Below are 26,892 nucleotides of genomic sequence, written 5' to 3'. Positions count from 1 at the left end.
ATGATCCTGGATTCCTGGTGTTGGTGTTGGACTGTTGGTAGTGCTGTCAACTCTACTATTGGTAGTGATGATAGATTTGGTGTTGGTAGGGCCTTGATTGTCATCGAGGATCATTCACTTGCCATTGTCTGGAGTAGGGAGGATGGTCTTGCCTCAATTATTGTGTACTAATTTCAGAACTACCCGTAGAAAAGGAAGGTGTATCTGTAGCAAAAGTTAAGGAAAACCTTTTTGAGTGGCTTAAGTGAACCTTAATGCTTGCAAGTGCTGATGTTCCTGTGGTTTACTGCATTCTTCATACAGACCCCGAACCCTTATCAGTATCCTATTGGGAAGAAAGTATGCAGCTGTAAATCCTTGTTTTTGCTTCTGCCATGGCAACTCTCTGGGACTGTATATCATCTTAGAGTCTATGCGCAGTTGCGCACTCTACTTTCTGATGAGGATGAGTTCAGCTTGATCAAAGATCGAGAGCAATGGGTTGTGGGTATTATGCCCGTTGTCACTTTGGTGAAATTGCTTCTGATGCTTTATTGCCACACTGCTGCTGTAGTTTTATTTGATGCTTTGCTAGATTAGCAGGGTTTTTCTTTGTTCCTGTTCCAACCATTATGCTTGGATACCAAGCATATGATTGAGGGGGTATGTTAAGGTAATAATAGGTATTAGGTAGGTGTGGTCATTTTAGAATAGTATAAAGGCATTAATTTCTCTGTTCTCTCCCTTGCTCTCCCTTTCTCTTCTCTCTTTACCTTTCTTCTTCAAGTTTCTCTGTAATGCTTTCAGCATAGCGCGCAGTCAATATTTGGTACTCATCATTCGTACGCGTCATCAAGTAATCAAAGTCAAAATGAAATCTATACCTAATTATCACTCCATAATCATAATTACTTCTTTGGTGGCCTTGTACCCTCTCGACAGACATGGTGCCACAGCGTTCAGAATGTGATACCACCAAGGATTAAAATATTTGTATCTACATATCTATCGGAACTTAAAAAAAAAAAAAAATATCGGAAATATTGGGGATACATGATAACAAATATCGTTTTTAGAAGAGTCAATTTATTGGAATTACATAAACATACATATGAATGTCAACTTCATCTACAACAAAAAAGAAACTCTAGGTAGTTAAAAAGCCGCTTGCTGATCTACGAAAATGCAATTATCAGACCAAGACATATAACCCATATAGTGCGAATTGTAGTGATGAACATGATAATTATATATCTCTTTAAAGCTACCAACTGTTTCCCCTATAAGGGGATAATAAGGATGAATCCAACTGGATGATTGATCATGTAGTTCTCCATATTGATTATATCCATAAGCATTATTGCCAAATTGATTGTTGCATTCATAAGATTCATTTGAGGTCTCACTGTGCTCTATGCCTAAACTGATAGAGTCAACACTTAAGGCAATTGAAGAAACATCAGATGGGGTACTTTGATCATCAGTTGCACCTCTAGTCCTCCTTCCATATGGGGTCTTCTCTTGAGCACCATGACCAGCTGTTCTCACTCCGTGGTCTTCATCTTGGGTGGTATGATCAAAATTACATTCACAGGTAAATTGGTTTAATCCTCCACCCACAGAAGATTGTCCATATTCGTATCTTTTACCTCCACCACCTGTTCCGCTTCCACCATCATCAGAACTATATGGAGTTGCTGTACCACCTTACGCATGCATCATCACTATCTGAATTATCTCCTTTTGCAAAGTCACTTGGCCTCATTTGAATAATTGAACCTTTATCTTCTTTATATTATTCAACTACAGACTACATATAGACTACAGAGTACGAAATGATTCATATAATTGCACCACTTTTTGAATTACTTCTCAACCAGAATCGCCTTGAGGGAATTTCTCCTCACCCAGATTTGTCTTGAGGAGATCTCTCTTCACACAAATTTGTATTTAGAGAACTACTGAGTTTTTTTCTATTTTTTTCATCAGATTTTACAGATATTTCTTCACTTTATTAGAGATATATCATAAATATCTAATATATTGGTGATATTTGATGATATCAGAGAAATTTCGGGGAATAAGGTGGAAGATAAGATATTAACCCCTTAGATATATCGGTCTGTCAAAAAAGGAATATATCGGGGAAGATATCGGAAATATCGCATATATTTCAATCCTTGGATACCACCACTTTCTCATATGTATGCTCTGATCTAATAGTGTGCTCGATCAGAGTATAAAATGCGATATTTGCGTTCTTCATCTTATAGATGTTGCTTTAGACATTAGATATTTCTAGAAGTGCAGGATATTCTATATCTTCCACAACCCTAATTGATCTTAGTTTCAATCTTTTCTTAGTTTTGATCTTTCATTCGTATTGACTTACTAACTTTTACTCGTCATATATACGTGTAGATTGATTACTATCATGAGGACCATACTTACCATATGCGTCGTTGGCTTTGTGTTTATGGTGGCATCTCTACAAGCCGATGCTAAACGGTTTGTTTTGCATGACCGTCACTTGGCTCAAGTTACAAATGATCCAAATATGGATCAAGCCCCTGAGGTTCTTGCTAGTGGTGATGCAAAAGATCATCAGTCTCAGTCTCAGTCCCAGACCACAAGCAAGGGTAGCAGCAACAGCGATGCTAAGCATGATGATCATGCCGACGATGATGTGAACGATAGTTATGGTAAGTCCGGACATGGCTCTTCCGAAAGTGACTCTCATAGTGGATATGGACTTGCATGCAATATTGGAGATCGAAAGAGGCCTCATTGTAATTAACTACTGATCCTAAAGCCTTCATGCATGAATATATCAGTGACGCTGTGTAATATATATGTATGATATGTTTAGCCTGTACGTACTTTAGGTAATTAATAAAGGGGAACTCAAAAGCATGTGGCAAAAGTATCCAAAATAATTATAAGGCACATATTTGTTTTTCCCAGAATCTTGATAATTAGATGGTGATCAGCTTTTAGTCTGTTACTATATATGTGTTTGAACTGTATCATATAATAAAACGTTATGACTTCGTGCATGGCTTGTCAGCTTGTGTGCTGCATGTGTCGAATATTTACAAAATATCTGCAGTTAGATGCATAGGCACTGATGTGAATTCTTAATCAACCGCCTGAATCGTTTTGCAAGTTGGAGAATGAATTATTAGAAAAAACTAACTAGATTTATTTAGATTTTCATCGACTGTAAAAAAAAAATTAAAACTTCGCTGTTGTTTGCTATCAGTCGTACCTATTTAGTAATTATATAGATTACTAGAACCTCGAACCCTAGTTTCAAGATGTGAATACTTTGCAAAACCCAACTATTTCCAACAACTTTAATGTGTTTGATAATTCACTTCAAATACATGTTTAAAATAGAAAATTAAGAAAATTCACAAGTAAAAGAATTAATCATATTGTGTACTGTACTTACTTCCAATTTCCATTACAATAAAAATCTTTATGCATGTAAAAAAAAAAATCGGGAAATCCAAGAATTTATAATTTAACCTCCTACTGTACATTGTTTTATTTTTTGAGCGAAGTATACCAATTGTGTTGATGAGATATAAATATACAAAATAGTAATTGTGTTGAGCGAAGTATACCAATTGTGTTGATGAGATATAAATATACAAAATAGTAATTGTGTTGAGCGATAAGGGTTAAAGTAAAGTAAACCCCAACAGAGGATGTATAGTCATGACAAGAGCTAGCGGGCACCTATTAATTAGATCCAAGGCACACAAGAGAGGAAATATGGCTCCACCAAACAACAACACAAAGGAAACAAGGGTAGAAATGGTTAAGTATGCTGAAAGGAAACAATGACCAAAGTGCCAAGATGATTTTTTTTTTTTTTTAGGGAAACGGAAAATAATTCAATTGATAAAAATCATATGACCTTAAATTGGAGGGGGGGGGGTGGCGAAGACCACTCCATTACATCCACTACTCAATTATTTATTACTAAAATTTAAAAGGAAAATGTAAAAACTAAAATCCACAAAACAAAATGCAACGAAAAAAAGAAATCTAAAAAAACTTTCACACAACCCTAACCCTAAACACCCGTTTTACTTGCTTGTGGCCTAGAGACCTTCTTGGTTTTACCTCTCCACAAGTCAACACAGGATAGAGCCCAGGTTTAAGGCAGTGCAAGGCCACCTTTCCTAACCCTCTTGGGAAAGGGATTGCTGCTCCACTCCATCATCAGTACGGGTACCAAAGTCGGTACCTCCAGAACTGGTCACCCTAGACTCCGACTGCACCAGCTTCGGGTTAGCCATATGTTTGGGGTTGTTCCTCCAACCACGGGGTCTGCGTGCCTCGTTTTTTCACTTTCTTGGCCGAGGTAATGGTCACCTCAACCAAACCCTCTGAAGATAAAGCCAGCCCAAGGTCCTCGGATTGGAGACTTGTAGGAGCAGCGCCAAGTTGTTCTTGGTCCGTTTGCCACCATCCACCGAGTCATCCCCCCGCTGACGGCGCACACCCAAAACATTAACAGAAGGTCAGAAGTGACAAGATGACCTTGATAAAATCTTGGCCAGATAAAAATTTTTGGTATAAAACTTTAAACAGATAAAAGAGTACCACAAATAAAAAGTACCTCACAAGTTGCACAGTGATTCGTTGCAAAGATAAAGACTCGAAGGATGCGAGCCATCATCCTACTCTACATCGATTTAAAATTAATTAGGAACTTAACTATATATATTTCTATCACACCGACACCTTCAAACTAAGAGTACATCGGTATGTTTGCATATCAATGCCCCAAAAGTGGATAGTGGAAGTTGGCCACATTTTGAATTTTTATGATGTCCGTTACACAAAACCTTCCCAAGATAACTGTAAGTACGAACAACATATGGAGTTAATTTAGTACCAACTCGATGCACGGAATATATTTACTATTTACAAAATGAAACTTTTTTGAATAAATCCAAATCAGGTGTCAATTTCATTCATCACATGCACAGCGGCTATTACATACATTTCTGCTGCCTTCAACTAGACATATTAAGAAGGTATGCTAGTACCCACAGTGGTGCATAGAAATATGTCCACTCATTATACATCAAATTCGTATAAAAGCGTAAATCCTCCTTCAGTACTACTCCAGAGGCACTTAGAGACACAAAAAGTGCATAGATCCCTATAAAAATTTAGGAAGTTATTGAAAGTAAAAAAGCTACTAACATAGGATCCCTAAAAACAAAAGAGAATTTTTTATGGGCCTAGGGCAAAACCCAGCCCAAATCACACAAGTCAGAGAACAAGCCAAAGAATAGCGGGCTCAAAGCCCAGCAGGCCGACCTAACTCAGGCCCGACTCCATTCCTTTGCACAGCAGCCAAACATGCCCTATTCCAGCGCCGCCGCCGAAACCAGCCCCGCCAGAGCGCGTCATTGCCCGAAATGAGTTCACCTGAAAAACCAAATCGATGCGTCCATCAGAGGTCGGTGTCCCCTCTTGGAAGTAAAGCAGATCGAGATCCAGCCTCCTCAGTGGCGGAACCACATGGAAGGCTGTCTGGGCTGCAGCCTAGACATAATTTTGGTCCAAAAACTCTCAAGTATATGTATATTTCCCTTCAATCCATACTAGCCCCCAAAAAAAAAAAATTATATGCAGCTACTCGACTAACTCGAGCCCTCGTGTCCTCGGGTCCTCGTCTCCTTGACGGCAGTGCGGCACCAGTTGGAGACGAGCTCGATGATCTGGTCATCTTTGATCGATGGACTCCCCGATGACTGCCTTGACCTTCTGCTAAACAAGCAAAAACTAGCGAGAAAGAAGATAAACGACAAAGACAAAAACACCGAGCTACTTACTCTGGTTGATTCTGAGGATTAACTGCACCGTTAAGATCCATCTCCTATCAATCTGTCTATGATTTCTCCTTCTCTTTTCCGATACCCGCTGTTTGTTTGTTCAAATATGACACTTTGCCCTCGTCTATATATAGGAAATATAAACCTCTAGTGGCTAAAATGAGAGTAAAACAAGTTTGCAGAGTATTATTTTACAGAGTACTACTATTAACGTACGTGTCTAGCTTAGCTTAGGATGGTTCCAACTTTCAAGTCATGCTGTTGATGTCAAGTTTCCTTTACTCTGCACTTTTATTTTTTTAAGTACTCTGCAATATACAGTGTACTTCTAATTAGCCTAGATGACTTTTGTATCCTGAATCCGCCACTGCCTCCTCCCATTCCAAGCCGCCGCACACAGCCCAGAAACCGAACAACCGGCCACTGTGATCCAAAGAGAATCAACCAGCCAATCGTCGAACCGTCAGCCAATGCTTCGAGCAGCCGCGATCCCAAGAAAACTGTCTCTAGCCTTAGTCCTCATCACCCGTCCGGCAGCGAACCACAAACGACAGGAAGGCCAGAGGCCAGCCCAGCAGCTCCATGTGCCGCCGGACGAGCACGATCGAAATAGAACGACACCTTAGAACCCTAAGGGTGCGTGCAGCGCGTTCCACTCTTACGCGTTCCTATTTACAAAATGAAACCTAAGAGTAAGTTTACGTATGTATAGAGCTAGCCCCATATTGGTTTTATACAACGACCTGCAAATAAGCTGCTCTCTGCTCTCTTATATAGGGAAATTCTTCATACAAACTCCCATCCCTTATATAGTTCCTACCACACAAAACATGGACCTTTTAATTAATTACTTAATTAACTTCATTGCGGATGTTATGACAGCATATTGATCAGCACTATCACTGACGTGGTGCAATATGTGAAATATGTTTAGCTTGTACCTTAGGTGATTAATAAAGTGGAACTCAATAGCATGTGGCCAAATATCTTTGAAAGGGAGCATGTTTAATTTCACCAGAATATTGATTGTTATCAACTTTTACGTAGTATGTATGTGTGTTTGAATTATACCGTTTATGCTCATCTATTGATCACATTAATTGTAACATATAACAAAACGCTGTGACTACATGCATGGCGGGTGTGCTCTGCCATTGTGTTTATGACATATCAATAGCTAGCTATATACAATTATACATAGCATTTGCCAAGTTTAATTGAGAATAATGTTGGAATAATGTTTCTGTAGCTGTTTGCTTGGGCTAATTTTCATAAGTGCAAAACGTTTTTGGGACGTGAGTAATTACTCTGTTGAGGTACATCCTTAACAGGCAAATATGTACATTCTTAACGTCATAGATGAGCAGTTTTTTGTTTATAAAGAGATAAATAATGTGCAGAATCTCAAATACTATTGAATTAAAGGACCTTTTTGTTTTTGTTTGAAGTAAAGGTTACATTACAAAACTTTAAGTAATACTTTTTGTTCATACCACATGGGTGCAAAGGCACAAACATCAGTAATATTTGGCTCAATAGCCACCAAAAGCAATGAAAAGATCACTAAAGGCTAAGAATATGCGCCAAACGCCAGTCAACTATCCCTTACTATCCCTTAACATGCAAAGGGAAACATTCCCACATCGAAGAAGGAATAAGCACTCCACCCAATATCACCTATAAAAAGGGAAAATCCTTCCCAATCAAATAAGTCCACTATTACACTCTATATATTTCTCTGTCCTTATCTCACAAGCAGATACTGACATAGGTATCGGAGGGTTATAGACCGGCAACCCCGGTCTCCCCCCTAACCTATTTCTATGTTGACAGGTATCGGAACAGAGTGTTCAACCCTTCCATCCCTGTAGATAGTGGCTCTCGACACCGCATCAACACTTTTAAGTAAAACATTATTAATGGGTGATTTCCTTCAATATTCAGTAAGTGTCCGGTATCAGTGCGCTGAGAATTTTATGAAGTTTTGTCACTTAATTTAGTTTTTGTGTATGAATCATAAGGTTAGTTTTCTTCCAATACCTCAAATTCTTCACAAGCAAAGAGAGTCCATAACTAACATATGAGAATTGGTCACCATTTCCACAGGGAATATAAACAACACTAACACACTTTTTGAATATACATATGAACGCAACAGAATCCTCATGATTTTGCCAGAAAGAAGAAAAACAGTCATCTCATGCCTTACCTTTTTAATCACATCCATGGACATGGATATGGCATTTCGATTACTGAGAAATGAGAACAGACACCTTTCTGCTCTAGTGATCAAAATTAAACCAAGAAAAGAAAAAAAAGGAAAACAAAATTCAGAGAAATGACAAATTTTGGACAAAAGTGGAGGTTACCCTCGATTTAAACTTGGTCTTGCCATTGGGCTTCTATATCATTTCTGGATTTGGGCTTGAGATATTTAAACCCAACCCGGCCCACACCTGTGACTCGTCTACTTGCTTTATCCGCTCCCTTTAAACCAAAACCCTAATTCCATCCAAACTGGGGTTTTCAGAAATTCACCAAAATATGGCAATTTACGCGGGAACCCTCTGCTTCAAAACCCAATTTCAGCTTCACTGTCGAGTTTTCTTCATGCCCTGGTGAGAAATTCTCATGCTTTTTATCATTTTCTTCTTTACTATGTTTCCCGGAAAATGAAGGAGAACTTCAAGAATGAAACTTTACCTTCTTTGATATTTCAAATTATAAAAACCCAATTTATTAGTTAACAATTTGAGCGACTTGGGTTCTTGCTTCTCAGTCTCAAACACTGAAATGTACTGATTTTGTTCTTTTGTTGAGCTTATAGTAACTAGAAAGAAACTTCAGCTTAGGAACTGAGTCTGATGTGTTGAAAGTTTTGGGTGATGAAACTGTGGTGGGTCAATATTGAGTTTTTCATTTGCAGGGTTAGAAGGAACAGTGCAATTTCATGCTTGAAAAATAGAGATTACAGTTCATCAGTTCCGGCTAGGTACATTCCGAAGAAATCTTCTGAAGTTAACAAATCGGAAACTTCTCCCCAGAGAAAGGGTTCTGATAAAAAAGAATTTCGTGAGCTTTCGGATGGTTTTGCATTGAAGAGTGAGGTTAAATATCGGAGAAGTGTACAGAATTATAAGAACTTTGATGACAAGCTTCCCTATAGTAACTCATTGTCTAATGACGTTGAGCAAGGTATACCATTTTTGAATTTCACCTAGCAATTGTGTTTCCGTGTTTGTTTGTTTTTCAAGCTCCACTTTGGTATCTGTTTATGCACAAATTTAAGTGAATTACTTCGAAACATTGTAGCATCTCCAGAGCTGGAGGATCAGATCAATCATCTATCGGGGGCTGAAGGCGATGATGTACTCATGGAAGAGCCTGAGGAGGTTTCTGAAGAGTTGAATGTATTGCAAAATAGTAAAACTACGCATGAAGTTGAGAAAGCAGCAATAGAATTACTTGCCGGAAGGTTCGAACTTCTGCAATTTCCATAACCCCTGTTGCATATATGTTCGCTAACTTTGATAAATAATACTGTTGATTCAATACATGGTGTAGTGCCTAGAATGTTTAGGGGCATAGATACTTCTGAGTACATTACTTTGGCAAAGGTACTTTTGGAATTCATAGAATTTTGAGCAATTTTTAAATGGGAGTGTGATTCTTAACATTTTATAGATAAGACTGTTTTGCCTGTGAATGAAGAAAAAAATTCAAGCATTTCTTTTCCTATGTAGGGCTTTCACCGCAGTTGAATTGAGAAAGAAACTATGTCGAAAGGGATTTTCTCTTGACACCATTGAGGCAGTGATAAAAGATTTCATGAGAAGGTATCTTTCTACATATATGAATGGCATGTGTTAAGAATGCTCTTCAGTAAAAATGTCATAGTGATCTGAGTTACTGATGCTTCATGTGTTGCATTTTGTACCACAAGTTCAATTACTATTCAAAAGAAGCAGAATAAAAGCTGATGACAGACACCTGGATTTACTATTTGCAATTTTATAGGCACTAGGCGCCTTAAAGCTTGATACCACTCGCGTTGATATTTTTTCCAGCCTGAATCAGGTCACTTTTTGTCGTCAATGTTAGATCTTATAGGGAATACCCTGTCACTAAAGGAGTAATACTGGTGTAAAAGAATAAACATCTTAATATGGCATGTGTAACCACAGGGGCTTTTGTACCTCAGTATCCTTTCCCATCCTTTTCTTTTCCTTGGTCTTTTAAAACACCTGATGAACACTTCTTTTTTTTTTCTTTTTCTTTTTTACAGTCATTAATAGATGTTGGTATAATTCATTTGGATTACATGTTTGTCACTGCACATGTGAACTGATCTGCTGCAAATATGTACTTGCTTTTGCTGGAGTTACTTTTTTAGTTGCATAAGTGAGTTCCAAAATTTTCTCTCCTTTTCATATGTAATAACAGTAATATAGACCATCTAATATGAGATATATCATATTGATAATGATTCCTTAACCAAAGTATCTTTTGACATATTATCCGAGTTTGTCCTTCTGTGAATTGTAGAGGGCTAATCAATGATAGCATGTATGCGGAAGCATTTTCACGTTCTAGATGGTCTTCCTCAAGTTGGGGACCAAGGCGGATAAAGCAAGTAAGTGATCCTATCTGAGTATGAAAAGTTACTTGGTAGATTGACATGACTACTATTAGAATTGATATGCTGAATGACAGAAATTGTCATAATAATCGTCATTTTACCATAGTGCATCCTCATCTAAGCAAGAGTAGTCATCTTGATGTTACATTAGGTAGTCAGCTCCTTGTCAGAGTTTTAAACTTCATAGAAGTTTAATCAAGAAATTGCTAGAATTACCAAATTAGTTAGGGTGTCATATCTGCCTTTATATAATGAAACCAAATCTGTTTAATCAGGCACTTTTCACCAAGGGGGTTAGTGAAGTTGATGCTGAGAAGGCAATTAAACTGGTGTTTGAGGATAGAAAATCAGATGAGGATGGAGAATCAGATGAGGATCAGGAGTTAATTCATGGCATGTCAAAGCTCTCAATGGACCATTTATTTGTTCAGGCCTCGAAACAATGGCTCCGAGGACGAGAAGTTCCTAAAGAGACGAGAAAATCAAGGATTGTTCGATGGCTTCAATATCGTGGTTTCAACTGGGGTGTTATCAGCTTTATATTAAAGAAGTTAGAATCTGAGCACCCACCCTAGAACACAATAAACTCATCTCATTTTCAGGCCATGTAAGAACAAAATGGTGTTGTCCATACTCCATAGCCATCAACTGAAATGCATATTGTGTAGTAGTGTTCGGGTCTCTGTTGTCCCTTGTTACTGTAGCCAGAGAACTAGTCACTTTGGACCTTATCAGAACATAATGTCGCATTAGCCGACCCTGGCACCACCTAGTTTTGATGAGTTGAAGCCTACACTAATGACAACATAGCTAGAGACAGGCAAGAGGTGGGCACTACTTAGCTGTTGTTGGTAGGATCAACATTTTTGGAGCTAAAAAGGAAACTCTCATGTACTGTAAATAATTTCTTCAATAAAACTTGGTCGTTTCTGTTGCTGCATTTGATAATCACCTCTACACAACCTCTTTTTATGGTCTCGAGTGTAGCTGTCAACACCTACGTATTTGTATCTGTCGATGTGTATGTATGTGTACGTTAAAGGAGTAGCAACTCATACTAATTGTTATAAGATCCGCTAGATTTTGAATCACTCCATACTCTGCTTTAAAAAGTGGGATAATCGCAGTTCTTCCTCACCCATCTCCGTAGATCTCTCTGCAATATGCTGAAAAAGTAGACGCAAATCCATGTGAGGTGTAATTTTATAGAACAGTAGCTACTTTGTTCGAGTATTATATGTGTTGCAGGTATAATGGTCCTACCTTTCTTCTGCATGTGCTTCTGATTATGACTAGCGAGTCTTCTAATCCAAGATTAGTATCCTTTGCTGGAAAGTCTTGCTCAGATAAGAACATGGACATGTGATAAGGAGTTAGGGACCATGTGAGCTTTGCTGGAACTACTGGCTCTCACCCACAAAAACATATACATATATTAAGAGAGAAAGAGAGAGGTGAAGGAATCTCGTTCCCATATTAAATTCTAATTACATAAATCCAAAAATACCAATCATTGTTATAACTTCTACATGCCCTACTAGGCTACTACTCTTGCTGCTCCACAAGACAGTTAAGCCATCCTTGTTCCCAAGAACATCCCCATAATAGTTGGGGGGAGCCATTAAGGAATTTGAAGATTTCAAACTCCCCCAAGACCATTGATTATTTCAATCTACAAGAACCACAAATAGTGAAAAAAAATTAATTTACACTATAATACCCTAACATTCTCCCTTTGTTGTATGGGACTTTCCGAAGAGATATTCACATAGCTTCTCTTTTACTCTTCTTCACTGCATTGAATCTTCAGAGAAAGCAAAGGAGCAGTTAGAAGAGCCTTGTGAAACTGCTTTTCTAGCAGCAGGAGATGCTAGAATTGATTGCAATGCTCCTCCCTTTGACATTTCTGGCTCTGACCTTGCAGTGTCAACGTGTCGAATTTCTTTGAGCATTGCCACAACATCTTTCATAGTGGGACGATCGCTGGAACGAGTGCTGACACAAAGAAATGACACAGCTAGTGTTTGTTGCATTTCGTGCATTGTAGGATCAGCTCTTCCTCTAAGCTTTGAGTCAAGAATGTCTGATGGGTCTCGCTTTGCGGCCAAGTGCTCACGAACCCATTGAACTAAATGTGCACCACCAGGCAAAGTTGGGTCTAGTGGATGCCTTCCTGTTAACACCTCTAACAGAACCACACCAAAACTGTACACATCACTCTTTTCATCGATCCTCTGCATCGAAGCATGCTCTGTAGTTATCAAAAAATGAAAGCACGGTTAGTCATTTAGAGGAAGAAAATTGGTTAGACAATAAGGAACCAAGTAAACACAGTGAAAATGATTAGATGTAGATTACCTGGAGCCATGTAGCCATAAGAACCAGCTAACTGAGGCCTTTGACTTGGTTTGGATAACTCATCATCATCACCATTGCTGCTCACGATCCTAGCTAAGCCAAAGTCAGCAAGGCAAGGCTCATATCCAGGACCCAACAACACATTCATGGCTTTCACATCACCATGCAAAATAGCAGGCACACAATCATGATGCAAGTACGATAAGGCATGTGCCACACCTAAGACAACATCATATCTAGACTCCCAATCTTGTCCTCCTTTACCAGCACCATGTAATTGTGAGCTCAAGCTTCCATTGGGAAGGTAATCATAGAACAGAAGCTTCAGGTTTCGGTTGGAACACCAACCAAGGAGCCTGATGATGTTCTTGTGCCTAACTGAACCAAGTGTCTGAATTTCAGAACTGAATGCTCCTGACTCTTCTGATGACCACATCTTCTTCACTGCTAGTGTCTCCCCATTTGGAATTGTCACCCTGTATACAACTCCAGAGCTTCCAGTGCCAATTACATTAGACGAAGTTAAATTCTTGACAATGTCATCAACAGAGAACTCGAGCTTCTGGTACAAGGTCATTTCCCAGCTGTCATCTTCCCTGAGAATGTTGTTGGCTATTCGGGCACGGATTAGCGTGTAAACTGCAAGCAGGAGAAGTAGTGCACTAGCACTAATGAGAATGGACATGATTAGCTTCATAACTGATCTGCTGTGGCCGGCTCTCATTCTGTCAGCTGGAGTTACAACCCCGCCTGCGATGTAGAGACCTTTGTTTGCAGCAAGGTCACTAAGAGGGAGTTTCCGAAAGAATGGGGTGTTTGGCAATTCACCGGAGAAGTCATTGTTAGAGACATTGAGGGAAACAAGGTTTTGAAGGTCTGTGAGAGTGTTTAAGTTTCCTGAGAGCTTATTGTGGGAGAGGTCAAGGACTCCTAGCTTGCTAAGACCAGAGAATTGGGATGGGATCTCACCAGAAAAAAGGTTACAGCTTAAGTTGAGAGAAATTTCAAGTGATGGAATTTGACCAAGTTGCTTTGGGATTTCACCTGAGAAGCCATTGTTGCCAAGGTCTAGCAATTGAAGCTTGGTGCAAGAAAGAATCTCAGCTGGTATGCCTCCAGAAAGTTGATTCTTCCCGAGATTGAGTTTCGTTAATTCGGTTAATGAACCAATGCTGTGAGGGAGCTGACCGTTGAGCCTGTTGTCTGAGATGTCAACAAACTGAAGACTTTCAGGCAGAGTATCAGGGACAGAGCCAGTGAGACCATTTGAATGCAGATCAAGAAACTCAAGGTTTTGACATCCTGATATTGCTGGAGGGACAGCTCCAACAAGGCGGTTGTTGCTCATGTCAACAAAATTCAAGCTCTTCAAGTTGCCAATCTCAGCTGGAATAGCACCTGCCAGCCGGTTCTGATTCAGCCTTAATCTGTACAAACTCGAGCAGTTTCCTATATCCGGTGGTATAAAGCCGGATAAATCATTGGAAAGTAGCAGAAGCTTGGTGAGATTTCTCAGTCCAAAGATATTCTTCGGTATTGGACCAAACAAGTTGTTGTAAGATAGATCAAGAGCTTGAAGCTCCTGGCAATCAGATAGACTCTCAGGAATGTTGCCTGTGAGCCTATTTTGCCAGGCGAAAAATAGAGTTAAGCTCTTGAGGTTGCCAATAAGAGGAGGAATCTCCCCCGAAATGTCGTTGTTGTCAACTTCCAAGTGTGTCAGGTCCTTGCAGTTTGAGATTTCAGAAGGGATAGTACCTGATAGCTGATTGACACTCAACTGCAGCTCCTGAAGTTTCGAAAGCTCACCAAAAGTTTTCGGTATCTGGCCTGTCAGAAGATTTTCGGATAAGTCCATGACTGTGAGCTCACTGCAGCTTCCTACCTCATTTGGAATTGAACCCACCAAGCTGTTCTGCCACAGCAGCAGACTCTGAAGCTTGCTGAGCTCACCTATCTGCTTTGGGATTGGACCGGTGATTGAGTTCTGGTACAAGTACAGGCTCTGCAAGTCACTGCAGTTTCCAATCTCTTCTGGGATTGGACCGGACAAGAGAGACGTGTATATGGCAATTGTTTGGATACTTTTCAGTAGTCCAATCGAGGAAGGAAGACTTCCGGTAATGCTGGTCTCAGCAAGGCCTAACATGACCAAGTTGGTGCAGTTGCCAATCTCCCAAGGAATCTCACCATTGAGGTTTTTGTTCCCTCCTGCTCTGAAGACTTGTAGCTTGCTCAATGCTCCAATACTCTTTGGGATTTCGCTGCTGAGTTGATTGTCGAAGAGTGTCAGGTACACTAGGCTTGAGAGGTTTCCAATGCCTGAGGGGATTTTGCCTTCAAGGAAATTCGTGTTGAGAGATAAGGTTTCGAGTTTGCTCAGCCTGCATATTTCCTCTGGGATTTCACCAGAGAGAGAGTTGTCACCGAGATCAATGAAACTTAGCTCATGATAATCTCCAAGCTCTTTCGGGATTGTCCCGGTGAGATTCGTTGAAGAGATGATGAGGCTTCTCAAGGACTTGAGAGGCTGAAAATTTGAAGGCAATGAGCCTTGCAAATCTATTGCCTTCAATGTTATCTCTGTGACTTCTCCATTCGAGTCGCTGCAGCGGATCCCAAACCACTTGCATGGACTTGCGTCTGAAGAAACCCATGATTTCAATGCATCTGTGGAGCTGTTTAAACTGTTCTTCCATGCTAGAAGAGCCTGGCCTTGTTCATCAATGGAATAACATGAAGAAAAGAAAAGAGAGTTTATTGAAAGAAGTAAGATTATTGAGAAGATGTTATTGGGAGAAAGCAATGGATTCCTTAGAGTAGCAGGCATTGCTGAGAGAGGAGAACAGTTGATCTGTTTTGGGATTGTAGAGGGAGGAACCCCATGTTTTGTTTATAGAAGAAAAGCAGAAGATCTGGATCCAAGAGAAGGCAACTTCTTTATTCTATTAATTAATTTGTGATTGGGTATACTTGTTAATTGGGGGAGATGGTGATGCAGATGGGGTTTTTGGTTTTATTATAAAAGTGGGTTTTCTTAAATGGGACTCGTTGTTCATTCTGTGTCAAGTAATTAATTGGCAGAAAAGGTTTTGGTTTTTTCTCTCTAGATGGACTGTCTTTGGTGTTTTTGTTAAGCCACTTTCTTTTACCATGTGTAATACCCAGAAATCACATTCCTTCTGTCATAAAAGAACATTTCCTTTTGCATTGATTATTTTGACAGTTAAACCCTAACTTGGTTGAAGAGTAAAACCATTATCCCAATTTTTGGGGATCGGCTCTTAGACAGTGATAGCTTAGTGATCAAACCAACAAGACAGAGCAACTCATTGAATGTGTTAAGCTGTGGATTGTGTTAATCAAGATGACAACATCTTCTTAAATCGGGCAAGGTCCCAAACCCCAAATGTGGTCCATCAATCTTTGTGGCCACAGCTTTCTTAGCAGCGGCTTGTAGTAAGTTATGGTGATTGTAGTAGACTAGTAGGTAAGTACCAATCCATGTTCCTACTCAATTGAGGAACACACCCATCTAAATTACCTCGTCACAGACGAATATTGAAAAAAGATTGGTTTTGGTTAACTAAGAGTTAAAAAATAAAAAAATTAAATAAAATAAAAAGCAAAGGAAATTCTTGTTTTGCAATCATTGCATACATCCTAAATGCTAAAGCTATCAAGAAATGAACCAACAATTTGAAGCATACACAATTCTTTAGGGGCAGCCATATCATGCCAAAAACCTTTAATTATCGAAAAATGAATAGATAATGAATATCATACTAATCGATTTCTATTATTTATTCAAAATATACTTGAATTTCAGGGATCAGGAATGGTTAATCTTTAGAGGCAGAATGAGTTGTATATAGTCATTCTTTAAAGGATGGTGATCTATTTGAGTTTATGTTCGGAGGAAATATGTATGTGGAATGACTGGAATCTGGTGGAGTAGTGAAGTGCACATGGAAGTGAGGAATATGTGAAAATATGGTTTTTTTAGTTTAATTACTGCAAATCTGGTCATGCTGTCGGATGGTCTTGCTGGAAAGATTAAAAGAAAACAAAGAAGGAATGCTGGCCTTGTTTGGAAGGAACAAAGTCACCAACTAAGACTTGCTAATTATTATTAGTTCTAATCACAAATCAAAACCAAATCACCTATATATGAAACACAATGAGATCATGTTGTTTATAATATTGATGGCCAATCAGCATAATTAAGAGTTCACGGGCTTCAGAGCTTATTAAAACTAAGTTGGTTTTTACATGTTTGTTTTTTGGGATTGTGTGGTGGTAACATGCTTCTTTTGTCTCTATTTTCATTAATAAATAAATTACTTAATTGTGCATAATTTAGTTTTACTACATGATAGTGGCTAGCCAGCAGTACAATTTAAACCATTAGTTGTGTGAAGATGTGCTTTTTAAGGATAATGTTATTGATATATGAGCAGATATATAAATTCCATATATACCAGCAAACAAGTTTTAAGCTTTTATCAGTGTTGCCAGGTTAAGTTATCTTGTTCTTAGACAAGAACTGTGATTTTAGATAGGGGTAAAGCTATGATATGTTAACATTTCTCATACATCAACTATTTTTACCACTTTAAGGACTCATGTTACCACTTTGAGGACTAATATTACCATTTTGAGGACTCATATGGTAAACTAAGAAAATTTACCACTTTAAGGACTCATGTTACCACTTTGAGGACTAATATTACTATTTTGAGGACTCTTGTGGTAACTAAGAAAATTTACCACTTTAAGGACTCATGTTACAACTTTGAGGACTAATATTACTATTTTGAGGACTCAAATTACCACTTTTAAGGCAATTGTATGCATGTCATACGTTAACATTTTGTAGAATTTTCCTTTAGATAGATTATCCATTTAACAGATATAACAATATTACAGTTAAAATAATGCAGTGAACAATAATTGGAACTGATATAGACCCCTTCAGGTTTGGACAGCTTTAAGAACACATAAATCTTCTTCTCATCTGTTCATGAATATCTATTCTGATGTGAACCCTTGATCGCTTAAAGATCCTTTACGCACACAATTCCGTCTGTATATAATTGTGATTGATTTAATTTCTCTAAATTTTCGTACGCCTTATATTACATGAACACAAATCATCCATGATATATATGGACCCCATATGTGCCTCTCCCTTTTATGTTTCACTCATTTGCTGTCCAGAAAGAAATCTATATCACATACAAGGGAAGCTAATAAACAATATAGGGACACATACACCTAAATTAAAGAAGGGATACAACCAAACTACAGTTAGATATAAGGGTAGATATAATTTATGTGTCTTTCTCTCCAACACCACTTTTCTCATTTCTCAAATTTCTTTGTGAAAAGCAAGCTAGCTCAAAAAGGCTTCTTGTCCTAGAAATTTATAAAGGATTTTTTGTTGGATATAGAATTTTTCTATGCACGAATGGAAGTGGATCATGTGATCACTTTTTTACTACTCAGCAATAATAGGTAGTCAAATATTGAAATTCATAGTGCATTCATTATTTCATTGTTGACATAAATAATCTAATTATCTATATATATATATAGCAGATTTGTCTGTAACTTGTTCATCTCAATTATTAACCAGCTGCATGCACTAACTTATGAAAATGCAAAGGCAGTGTGTGATTTGGATCTAAATCAAATTCTCTTTTATATTTCAGATCCCATCACATGCTTGTATATATTAATATTGGGTAACAATATATCCCATATTCATAGATTACCCAGAGAACTTATATAGGAATCTGATCTTTGTCAATGGTTTGTATTGTGCACATGACAAGACTTAATGGAGTCTGTTTGGTTTTTCTGATATAGAACATCTTGCTTTCTGGTTGTTCAAATAGTGCATGTTACAATCCTCACTTGGTGCAACTATTTTATTATTAGGGTTTTGTCAGCTCTGGTTTCTGGCATGAGACCCGCACATGTAGAGAGAGAGAGAGAGAGAGAGAGTATGGAAGAAGGGTGGGTTTGGCTTTCTTTATAGTTTATGAATAAAGCTTTGCATATCGAATTTGTATATGGATGTATTTTCAGGGCGATCGAGAGTAGAAGCTAGGGAGGAGAGGAGCTGAAAGAGTCTTTGTCATGGCACACGTGCAATGGAGTTGGCAAAAATGGCTATGAACCCTAGGGCTTTTTAGTTCTGGAAATAAAAACTACTGATGAATAATAATGATAGACCATGATGGATCCAAGTCATTTGTCATTTGCCTATGTGATCTCATCGACTAAGAGATCCATAGGGGTCTATTCACCGTCCAAAACAAGAGCAACTTTGGTAGGATTGCAATGTCTTATTATGATGTTGATCAATGTAGTAGGCTAGTCACTCAAAAGCGCCACTATTGCTTTGTATTGAATAGCTAAATACTCAAAAGCGTCAATAACTGATATAGCAATTTAGCTAATTAATATTAGATATAATGATATAGGATTTTTCTCTAGTAAAAATACAGAAAGGTTCTGAGTTCGATTACCTCTTCTCATTTTGATTAATATACATGATAGTGACAAAACATGCAGATAGTTTGTGATATATATAATACGAATTCAATGGAGTTCATGTCATAATATTTTGTTACCTTTCTTAATTGGCCTACACAATGTACTTTAGCTTTCCACGGTCAAATTAATTGGAATGCATAATTGGGTAGCTATTTGTATTTCTAACACTAATACTAGTGAGTCAATGAAGCACTCTAAGCATCTTTTTGTTCACTTTTGATTGAAATCTAATCTCTCATCCAAACTCTAATATGATAATCCATTTGTTTAGTAGCCGGCTTAGGATACACCAATTGTCCTCTCACTTACCCATTTGAACGCTACTTTGGCTTTGGCTTAATTTATTTCTGATTATGCCAATTGATCTTTGAACCCATCACTTTGTTTTACTTAGTGGAGAAGATGGCCCTAACCTTTCTCAATAATGTTAATACAAAAACAAGGCCTTAACATATAGAATGTGTTCTCTTGCGTAAGCTCCATCAAAAGGTCAAAATCCTTGTCGCCTAGTTACAATTTGTTGTCCTCATCTTTCCTTGATTTCTGGATTTTGTTGTTTGAACACAGCCTTTAAATCATTTTGTATCACTATCCATTGTCATTAGACTCAATTCTATAAGAGTGATTGGAATTGGTGTAAGGTAGAGGACTAAACTCGTTCCTTTATCTTAAAGCACCGCATGTGCAACAATTCTAAACCGCACTTAAGGCCTTAATAGTCAAAATGTGTGTGCCAAGGGTCCAAGGTTTTTTGCTTTTACTGTATATCTTTAGAACATTAATCAGTTTTTGATAATTTGATAAAACTAATCACTTCCTAATTCCTAACCAGACATGGTAAGTCGTAACACCCTACCAATGGAAATGAAATCTGTAACCTTATTTCAAAACATGTTGGATTAAGTTTTAAACTCTAAATTCTCTACACTCAGAGGTTCCAAGTCTGATCTTCTATCTCATGGCCATTAAAGAAACCCTAAAAGGCTAAAACCAAAAAGAAAAAGAAACTGTAGTGTTGCCGGCAGAAGCTCCTAGCTTCTCTGCAAGGGTGTCACTGAACAAAGGAAAATGTGGATTTAAAAGCACTTGCATCTTCAATTATACATATTGCTGCCAACTTAATAATCCATTGGTTTTGCTCAGAACAGGAGGACAAAGCATTGTCATTTCATCAAAAGATTTCTTCATTGATGTGTTTCTTAGCTGTAGTGTTTCAGGAGAAAAACCAAGAAGAAAAACTTCAATGTTGTGCACTTGGAACCCTATCTTGTTTGGGTAATATAACAATGGAACAGAGCAGGGTCCAGCATCATGTGGCTTAAATTATGTGATCCATAAACTACTAGAAACTAATCAAAATTGAAGACAATTGCATAGAAAAAGTGGGGTTGGTTCTATGGCGCATGATAATAATGCAGAATGGCTAGTATAAGCATCCATATCTAGCCCCAACATGGTAGCCTACCACACAGTAGTAAGTAAATGCTAACTGAACCCCGAATGTGGTTATAGGAATAGTCTCACTTCCAAGATAATGAACAACTTGCAGCAACAAAGCTTTCCAATATTTTTATGGTAGTATGGTCTGATTATCCCAACAGCACCATTTGTATCCTATCATAATTTGGTCTTTTGGCACGGATATCTGACTTAATTTAAAGTTCTAACTAGGGACATACTAAAAGTCTTTCTTGCTAATGTCACTTCAAAATGCAAATTTGCAGTTGTAAGTCAAGACAACTGAAACGAAATAGACAACTCCAAAACCTATTCATAATGACATCATCCTAGTTTTCAATCTCATTCTTGTTACCACTCACCAGGCAATATGATACAAATTGACTCGTATATATCATGCCTTGCAGAGACAGCATTTCAGTCACCTCATATTCAAAGGGGGAGACTAATAAAACAGTAAAAGAATGTAGTGTCAGCCCCATGGGATGGCCGTCCATGACATTGCCTTGGCCGGCCATCCCATTGCCTTGGCCAGTAGATACTCAAACAGGTTTACTGCCAATTGATTCATGGTGTCACTGATTCACACTGATTTTTTTTTTCTTTTCTAATGAAGGTGCACTATCAACTTCCAAAGGAAAGAAACTCTTACATTTCTTAAGGGTTCAAATTAGAATTCTTTCTCATGCCATCCCATAGTTTCAACTACACTTACAAAAAAACTTAGGCAAGAAATATACACGGCAATCATAGAAGTAAAAGAGGTCAATGTCACCTCCCAAAACATTTCATTACTGAAGACGTAAGGGCAGAAGATAGGAACTTCAAACCCGCTGATCCACCAGGAAAGTATGAAACAGCATAGTATGCAAGAGCCAGAACCTGGTAATATCATTTGAGCATGAGTGTCAATGTCTGATTGGACATATAACTATCATACGATGCACATACACACACACACACACACACACACACATATATATATATATATTTTTTTTTTTTTCCTGCTCACTAAAACAACCAGGGTGATGAAGTTTCAGGAGTCACAAATAAATTCATATTAGATCTACTTCAAAAAACCAAATATGAGAAGCAGAGAAGGACTAGACAATCACAGGAAATCATCTGAAAAAGCAGAATCAGCAACTAAAGCCTAAGAACAGAACTAAGAAGAAGAATGAGAGAAACAAAGTTAGATACCTGTAATACAGAGAAAAACACAGAGAGAATATAGCTGTGAAGCACCATCGAGACATATATGGTACCCACCATACTGCCTAAAAATCCAAGTGTGAAAGGAAGTCTCTGCATAAGTAATGGAAAGTTAGAAAAGAGTGAAGTATACATCCTGTATATTAGCTGGGAGACAAGTTACAAAAACAAGAGCATAGGTAAATGTGGTAGAGATACCTCTTTTGAGGACATGTGAACAAACTGATTCTTTGGACCTTTAAGTGCAAAGAAGGATCCAATTATAAAGGCACACCCGAGTGTAAAGCAGATAGCAAACTTCTGTGGCATCAATACCATAACCGGAAGGAACATGGTAAATGCAATAAAAACGAAGAACACCCCAGTTGCCAGAAACAAACCAAAATACATGAGAGCTTTTCCTGAAGGGACACTACTAGTGGCAGACTGGAGGTTCCCAGGTAGATCTCTAACTCCTTTGGAAACCCTAAACATGTATCAACAAAAATCAAATAAGGATTCCATTGTGAGATAAACAATGACACAGAACAAAATTAATATGAGACTCTGGTTTAGAATTTACCAAACTTATCCCCTTGACCATTAATATGCCGTTAAAATTTAACGAGTGATGATATGTTACAGAAGAATAACAACCTTTCTGAGGTATATAGAACAGAAAAACCATTGAAATAACTGGAAAATTTCAGTCTTGTTTTAGTTCTATTTATGAAACTGCACACTAAAAAGCCAAGGTTAGCCTCGAACCTCTAGTTTACATAAATCCAGAGTGCTAAACTCAAATCCTCTACGGAAAACCTACATAGGTACACATTTTCTTCAGTCTATAAAGTCAGCATTCTTAATTTCCTCCATGATGGAGCTAACTCTCCATATTCTCACTCAAAAACCTTCATCGTAGAAGCAAATGCTTCAGTTCCCTAGCATTCAATCACGCAATCCGACACAAATTACAAACCTTTAAATCATTTTACGAAAACATAACCAACATCATGCATCAGATCAAGTAGCAGCTCTCACAAATTTTCAATAATGAAGCAAAGGAATCAACTCATAAGACCCCAAAATCCAATTCATCTTCGATTTCAGATTCATCAACATACAGTAGTACATACACACAAACATCACCAATCCAGTATTAGACTTCACTTAAATCGTACACAAATCAACAAATCCACCTAAACAAATCAAATTCCAACTAAAAATGCTGACTTGAATCGAGAGAGAGAGAGAGAGAAGAGTGAGATCAGATATCTACTTACACGCTGAAAGTGCCCGAAACGGTGTCGTTTGCGGAGCGGACAGCGGATTCGAGATCGAAGCCGAGGGCCGAAGAGGAGCTGTCCTCTGCGGATTGGGAAGCGGCGTAGGAGTTCCAATCGGCTAAGAGAGAAGACGCCGGCTGCTGAGAGTCGCCGCCGGCGCCGGTGCTGCCGCCGGAGAACCATTCCTGTGCCATTTTCTGCATTGTGGGTTTTTTTTTTATTTTGGCTCACACCCAACAGTCTCTGACTATAGGCTTTTTCTGGGAATTTAAAATTGAAAAGGGAAAGGAAAGAAGCGTTTCGGGTTTGAATTGGGGGAGTTTCTTTTTGTCGAAACGTCTGTTTTAGTTCGCGCGGTTGAGAGGCTTAGGAATTAAGCAAAAAGCTGAATGGTTTCAATTGAAGAATGGCGGTGGTGGTTTTGGGCTTGGTTAGTTTAGACTTTAGTGGAGAGGGGATTCTTGGTATGACTTTATTGAAATAAATTGAAATAATCATATTTCATGCAAAATAAGTTTCACTCGCAACTCACAAATTAATCACTTTAATTCCTACGTAATTATATTTCTCGTCCACAACTATACATAAATAATCATATTTTCACTAGAAATAATGGGATCAAGAGTAACTAATATATGGTCTGCGACTATCACATGTCTATGATCCTAATTACTATGACATCGACACATACATATAAAGCAAAGGAAAAAAATTCCTTATGAGCACACTATATAGTTCAAACTTCAGACTTATCAAATTCACTGTGAGACGCAGAATAACTTGATGATGATTTAGTCTTCTTCACTAAACAGTCTAAACCTAGCCAGACTCCCCTGAATTATGGACTCGGTCCAAGATATTGATCAAACATTACAGGAATACAAGATACCATAAAGATGACCAACTCAACCACCCTAAACTTGCATGGAAAAAGAAGATTGATGATATTCTACTACTATAAAGTGAAACCCTCAAAAGTTTCAGCAAATTTTATACTACCTTAATTACTCATATTAAGTTAATTGAAACAAATAAATACAAGGATTATTATTGTAATAAGCAAAAGAAATAGACAAAAAAAAAAAGGAGATGGGTAGTAGGAGAAGTATATGATAGATAACTGCATCTATTTCAAATTCTAACGTCTAAAAGTACGTGGACGAATTGATTATTGTTTTTGTTACGTGACTTTGTGATTCCATGCAAATGCGCGACAATATGGGTAAAAATAGTATGCTATAAACCACAATCATCATGACTTTATTGTCAAGCTTAAATACACGACTCCACGTCGGTATCTATTTCTAGTTACTTTTTTCTTTCTTATTACGAAATTATGCTTTTATAAATATCGGAAAAATAGACAGTCAAGAATTACTTCTCTATGGATCGTTAATAAGTCTGAAATAGCAACATATCAGATTTTGTAGTATCAGCTAGATTGCTTCCTGAGAAACATGCACCATACTTTTGTAGAATTCCACTGATATAAGGTCTTGAGCAGAGAAAAACATATAAAGGAAGAAGAAATTGAAGATAGTGCTAAAACGCGCCTTAGCATCGTGGATGATCAACAATTGTCCCGCACAATTTTTTCTTGTCATCGCCGTTTGGCTGATGGCACAAGGCGAAAATTAATTCGATGGCATAGCAATTATGGAAGTAATAGAACTCTGCAGCCTCGAGATCAGCAGAGAGGACCGGATTGCCAGCAGGGTCGTTCGAGATGGAAACTCGAAACACTGCTACACGCGTATACCGAGAGTCCATTAGATCATTTCCAAGATACACTAACCACATCCGGCCACCGCCACATTTACCCATTGCATAATAATTAGCGAATAATAAAGGGCAGAATATCACATCAAGCTCATGTAGTACCCGATACAGCTTGGGGACCCCATTTGAATCCCACCGATAAGCAACAAGCCCCTTTCCGAACATAGGTACGGCAATTAAAAAGCCCTTGAATTCTACAACAGCATGAACCTCATGAGGGAGTGCTTTCCAAGATTGATCTTCACCAAAAACCGTAAGAGATGGATACCCATAACCATTAGCTTCCCCCGGAACATAGGATTTGTCCTCGATATCGATGCCGGTGAATGTGTAACAAAGATCCTCGCGAATGGAACCCTCGCATTGGCGAAGGGATGGACCCTCTGGGTCAGTTGGATCAAAGCAATAAGTCACTAGATCACAGTCAGGAGAAGAATGATCGGAACCCTCAATGTACAGTTTAGAACCCACAAGTGTGTGTCTTCCTTGTAGGGGAATTTTTATATGTTGTCCAGTGGGAATTTTACTTGGATGATAGTAATCATCGCCGTCAGGATGAGAAGCATCGTCGTCAGTATCGTCATCTTTGAGTTCACACAAGCATTCAAATAGCAACGGATTCTCAGAGTTTCTTTTGCAGAATTCATCAATATTTAGACGGCATATAAGGTCGGACATCGTCAAGTACAAAAACCAATCCTTCTTTGGGGGTGTTTCTTCCATCTCAGTCTCGGGAGAGAAACAAGAACAAAGGTATTTACTGATACTGAGACCACAGAATCGATCGCACATCTCCGGCCACCGCATTGTCATATTCTCTTCTATCTAATAAGCTTCTTGATGAGACGATTGCAGCTAGCTAGGGTTTGTGTTTTGTGTTTTGTGTTCATGGGAGGTGCTGCCTCCATATATTTATAGGATTCCCACTTGTTGCAGTTCCTTTCTCCTCAAGTATTATCTTTTCCTGTTAGGCTTAGGGTTTTATTATTTTGGGCCGTTTTACAAGGAATAAACATAATCCTATTAGTAAGCAGGATATTGAATAAAGCAAATTATTGTATTTCATGCCTTGTAAGATTATCAAATTACTTGTCATGGCCCAAAAACAGAAAGAAAGAAAGAAAGAAAAAGAAAAACCCCAAATTTTTCTTTGCTCTGTTTTTCCTGCGATGCAAAGGATAATCTCCTTGACCATAGATTATATCCTTTGATTTATTACGAATTTTGGCTTAATTGACGTGCTTGATCAGACAAAGGATGTACAGAGATATCAACTCCTGCATGTTTAGGATTTTGCTGATGTTACACCCTTTGGTCAAGGTTGGTCAACACCAGTGCTTTGGCACCATCTTTGCTGTAATCCGTAGCAGAATGGTGAATACTAACAACAATAGTTCAGACCGGCATCCATCCATGGTCGGTTGTTATGTTATAAGCTTTTTTTCGGTTAATTGACAGGCATCAACAGGAATTGGAAGCAAAACCTCAGAGCACCAAATCACAATGGCAGAGGCTCCCCGTCATGAATATGTCTAAAGTCGAAGATGGAGGAATCCATTTCAAGTTTTCTACTAGCTAAAAGTTGGACTACTGGGTGCTAATCACTAGGCATGGAATTATATTGCAGCTCTTGAAGGTGCACAGTCAATTTTGTTCAACTAATTGAAGGAATTTTCATAATCAGCTGGGTCAAAGGTCCAAATAACTATATCACTCCGGTGCAAAATCTTAAGAGTATTTATCTTGGTACAACTTTGTGAGTGTTTGTATACATATA

General features: G+C 38.2%; 4 protein-coding genes across 4 annotated transcripts; 2 read left to right on the top strand and 2 right to left on the bottom strand.

Moving 5' to 3' along the window:
- LOC133730243 (metal tolerance protein 11-like) lies at positions 1-579 on the top strand. Its single transcript, XM_062157869.1, has 2 exons — positions 1-145; positions 266-579. The coding sequence occupies exons 1-2, from the start codon at positions 1-3 to the stop codon at positions 577-579; spliced, it is 459 nt and encodes a 152-aa protein (XP_062013853.1).
- Positions 580-8,321: 7,742 nt separating this feature from the next.
- Positions 8,322-11,419, top strand: LOC133728602 (uncharacterized). The gene is made up of 6 exons (XM_062156023.1): positions 8,322-8,458; positions 8,767-9,035; positions 9,153-9,315; positions 9,584-9,676; positions 10,386-10,473; positions 10,755-11,419. Exons 1-6 carry the CDS (start codon positions 8,385-8,387, stop codon positions 11,052-11,054), a joined length of 987 nt encoding a protein of 328 aa, XP_062012007.1. The 5' UTR covers positions 8,322-8,384; the 3' UTR covers positions 11,055-11,419.
- Positions 11,420-11,930: 511 nt separating this feature from the next.
- On the bottom strand, positions 11,931-15,855 carry LOC133728601 (LRR receptor-like serine/threonine-protein kinase RGI3). The gene is made up of 2 exons (XM_062156022.1): positions 12,838-15,855; positions 11,931-12,730 (listed from the first exon to the last, which is right to left on the bottom strand). Exons 1-2 carry the CDS (start codon positions 15,665-15,667, stop codon positions 12,270-12,272), a joined length of 3,291 nt encoding a protein of 1,096 aa, XP_062012006.1. The 5' UTR covers positions 15,668-15,855; the 3' UTR covers positions 11,931-12,269.
- A 5,246-nt stretch (positions 15,856-21,101) lies between these two features.
- On the bottom strand, positions 21,102-23,737 carry LOC133731967 (protein transport protein SFT2). The gene is made up of 4 exons (XM_062159417.1): positions 23,334-23,737; positions 22,270-22,537; positions 22,060-22,164; positions 21,102-21,741 (listed from the first exon to the last, which is right to left on the bottom strand). The coding sequence occupies exons 1-4, from the start codon at positions 23,537-23,539 to the stop codon at positions 21,631-21,633; spliced, it is 690 nt and encodes a 229-aa protein (XP_062015401.1). The 5' UTR covers positions 23,540-23,737; the 3' UTR covers positions 21,102-21,630.
- Between the last annotated feature and the right edge of the window lie 3,155 nt (positions 23,738-26,892).

This window comes from Rosa rugosa, chromosome 2 (assembly GCF_958449725.1).
Source record: "Rosa rugosa chromosome 2, drRosRugo1.1, whole genome shotgun sequence".
Classification (NCBI taxonomy): Eukaryota; Viridiplantae; Streptophyta; class Magnoliopsida; order Rosales; family Rosaceae; genus Rosa; species Rosa rugosa.
The sequence above is the reverse complement of the archived record's forward strand: the minus strand, read 5'-3'. Positions and strand labels throughout refer to the sequence as shown.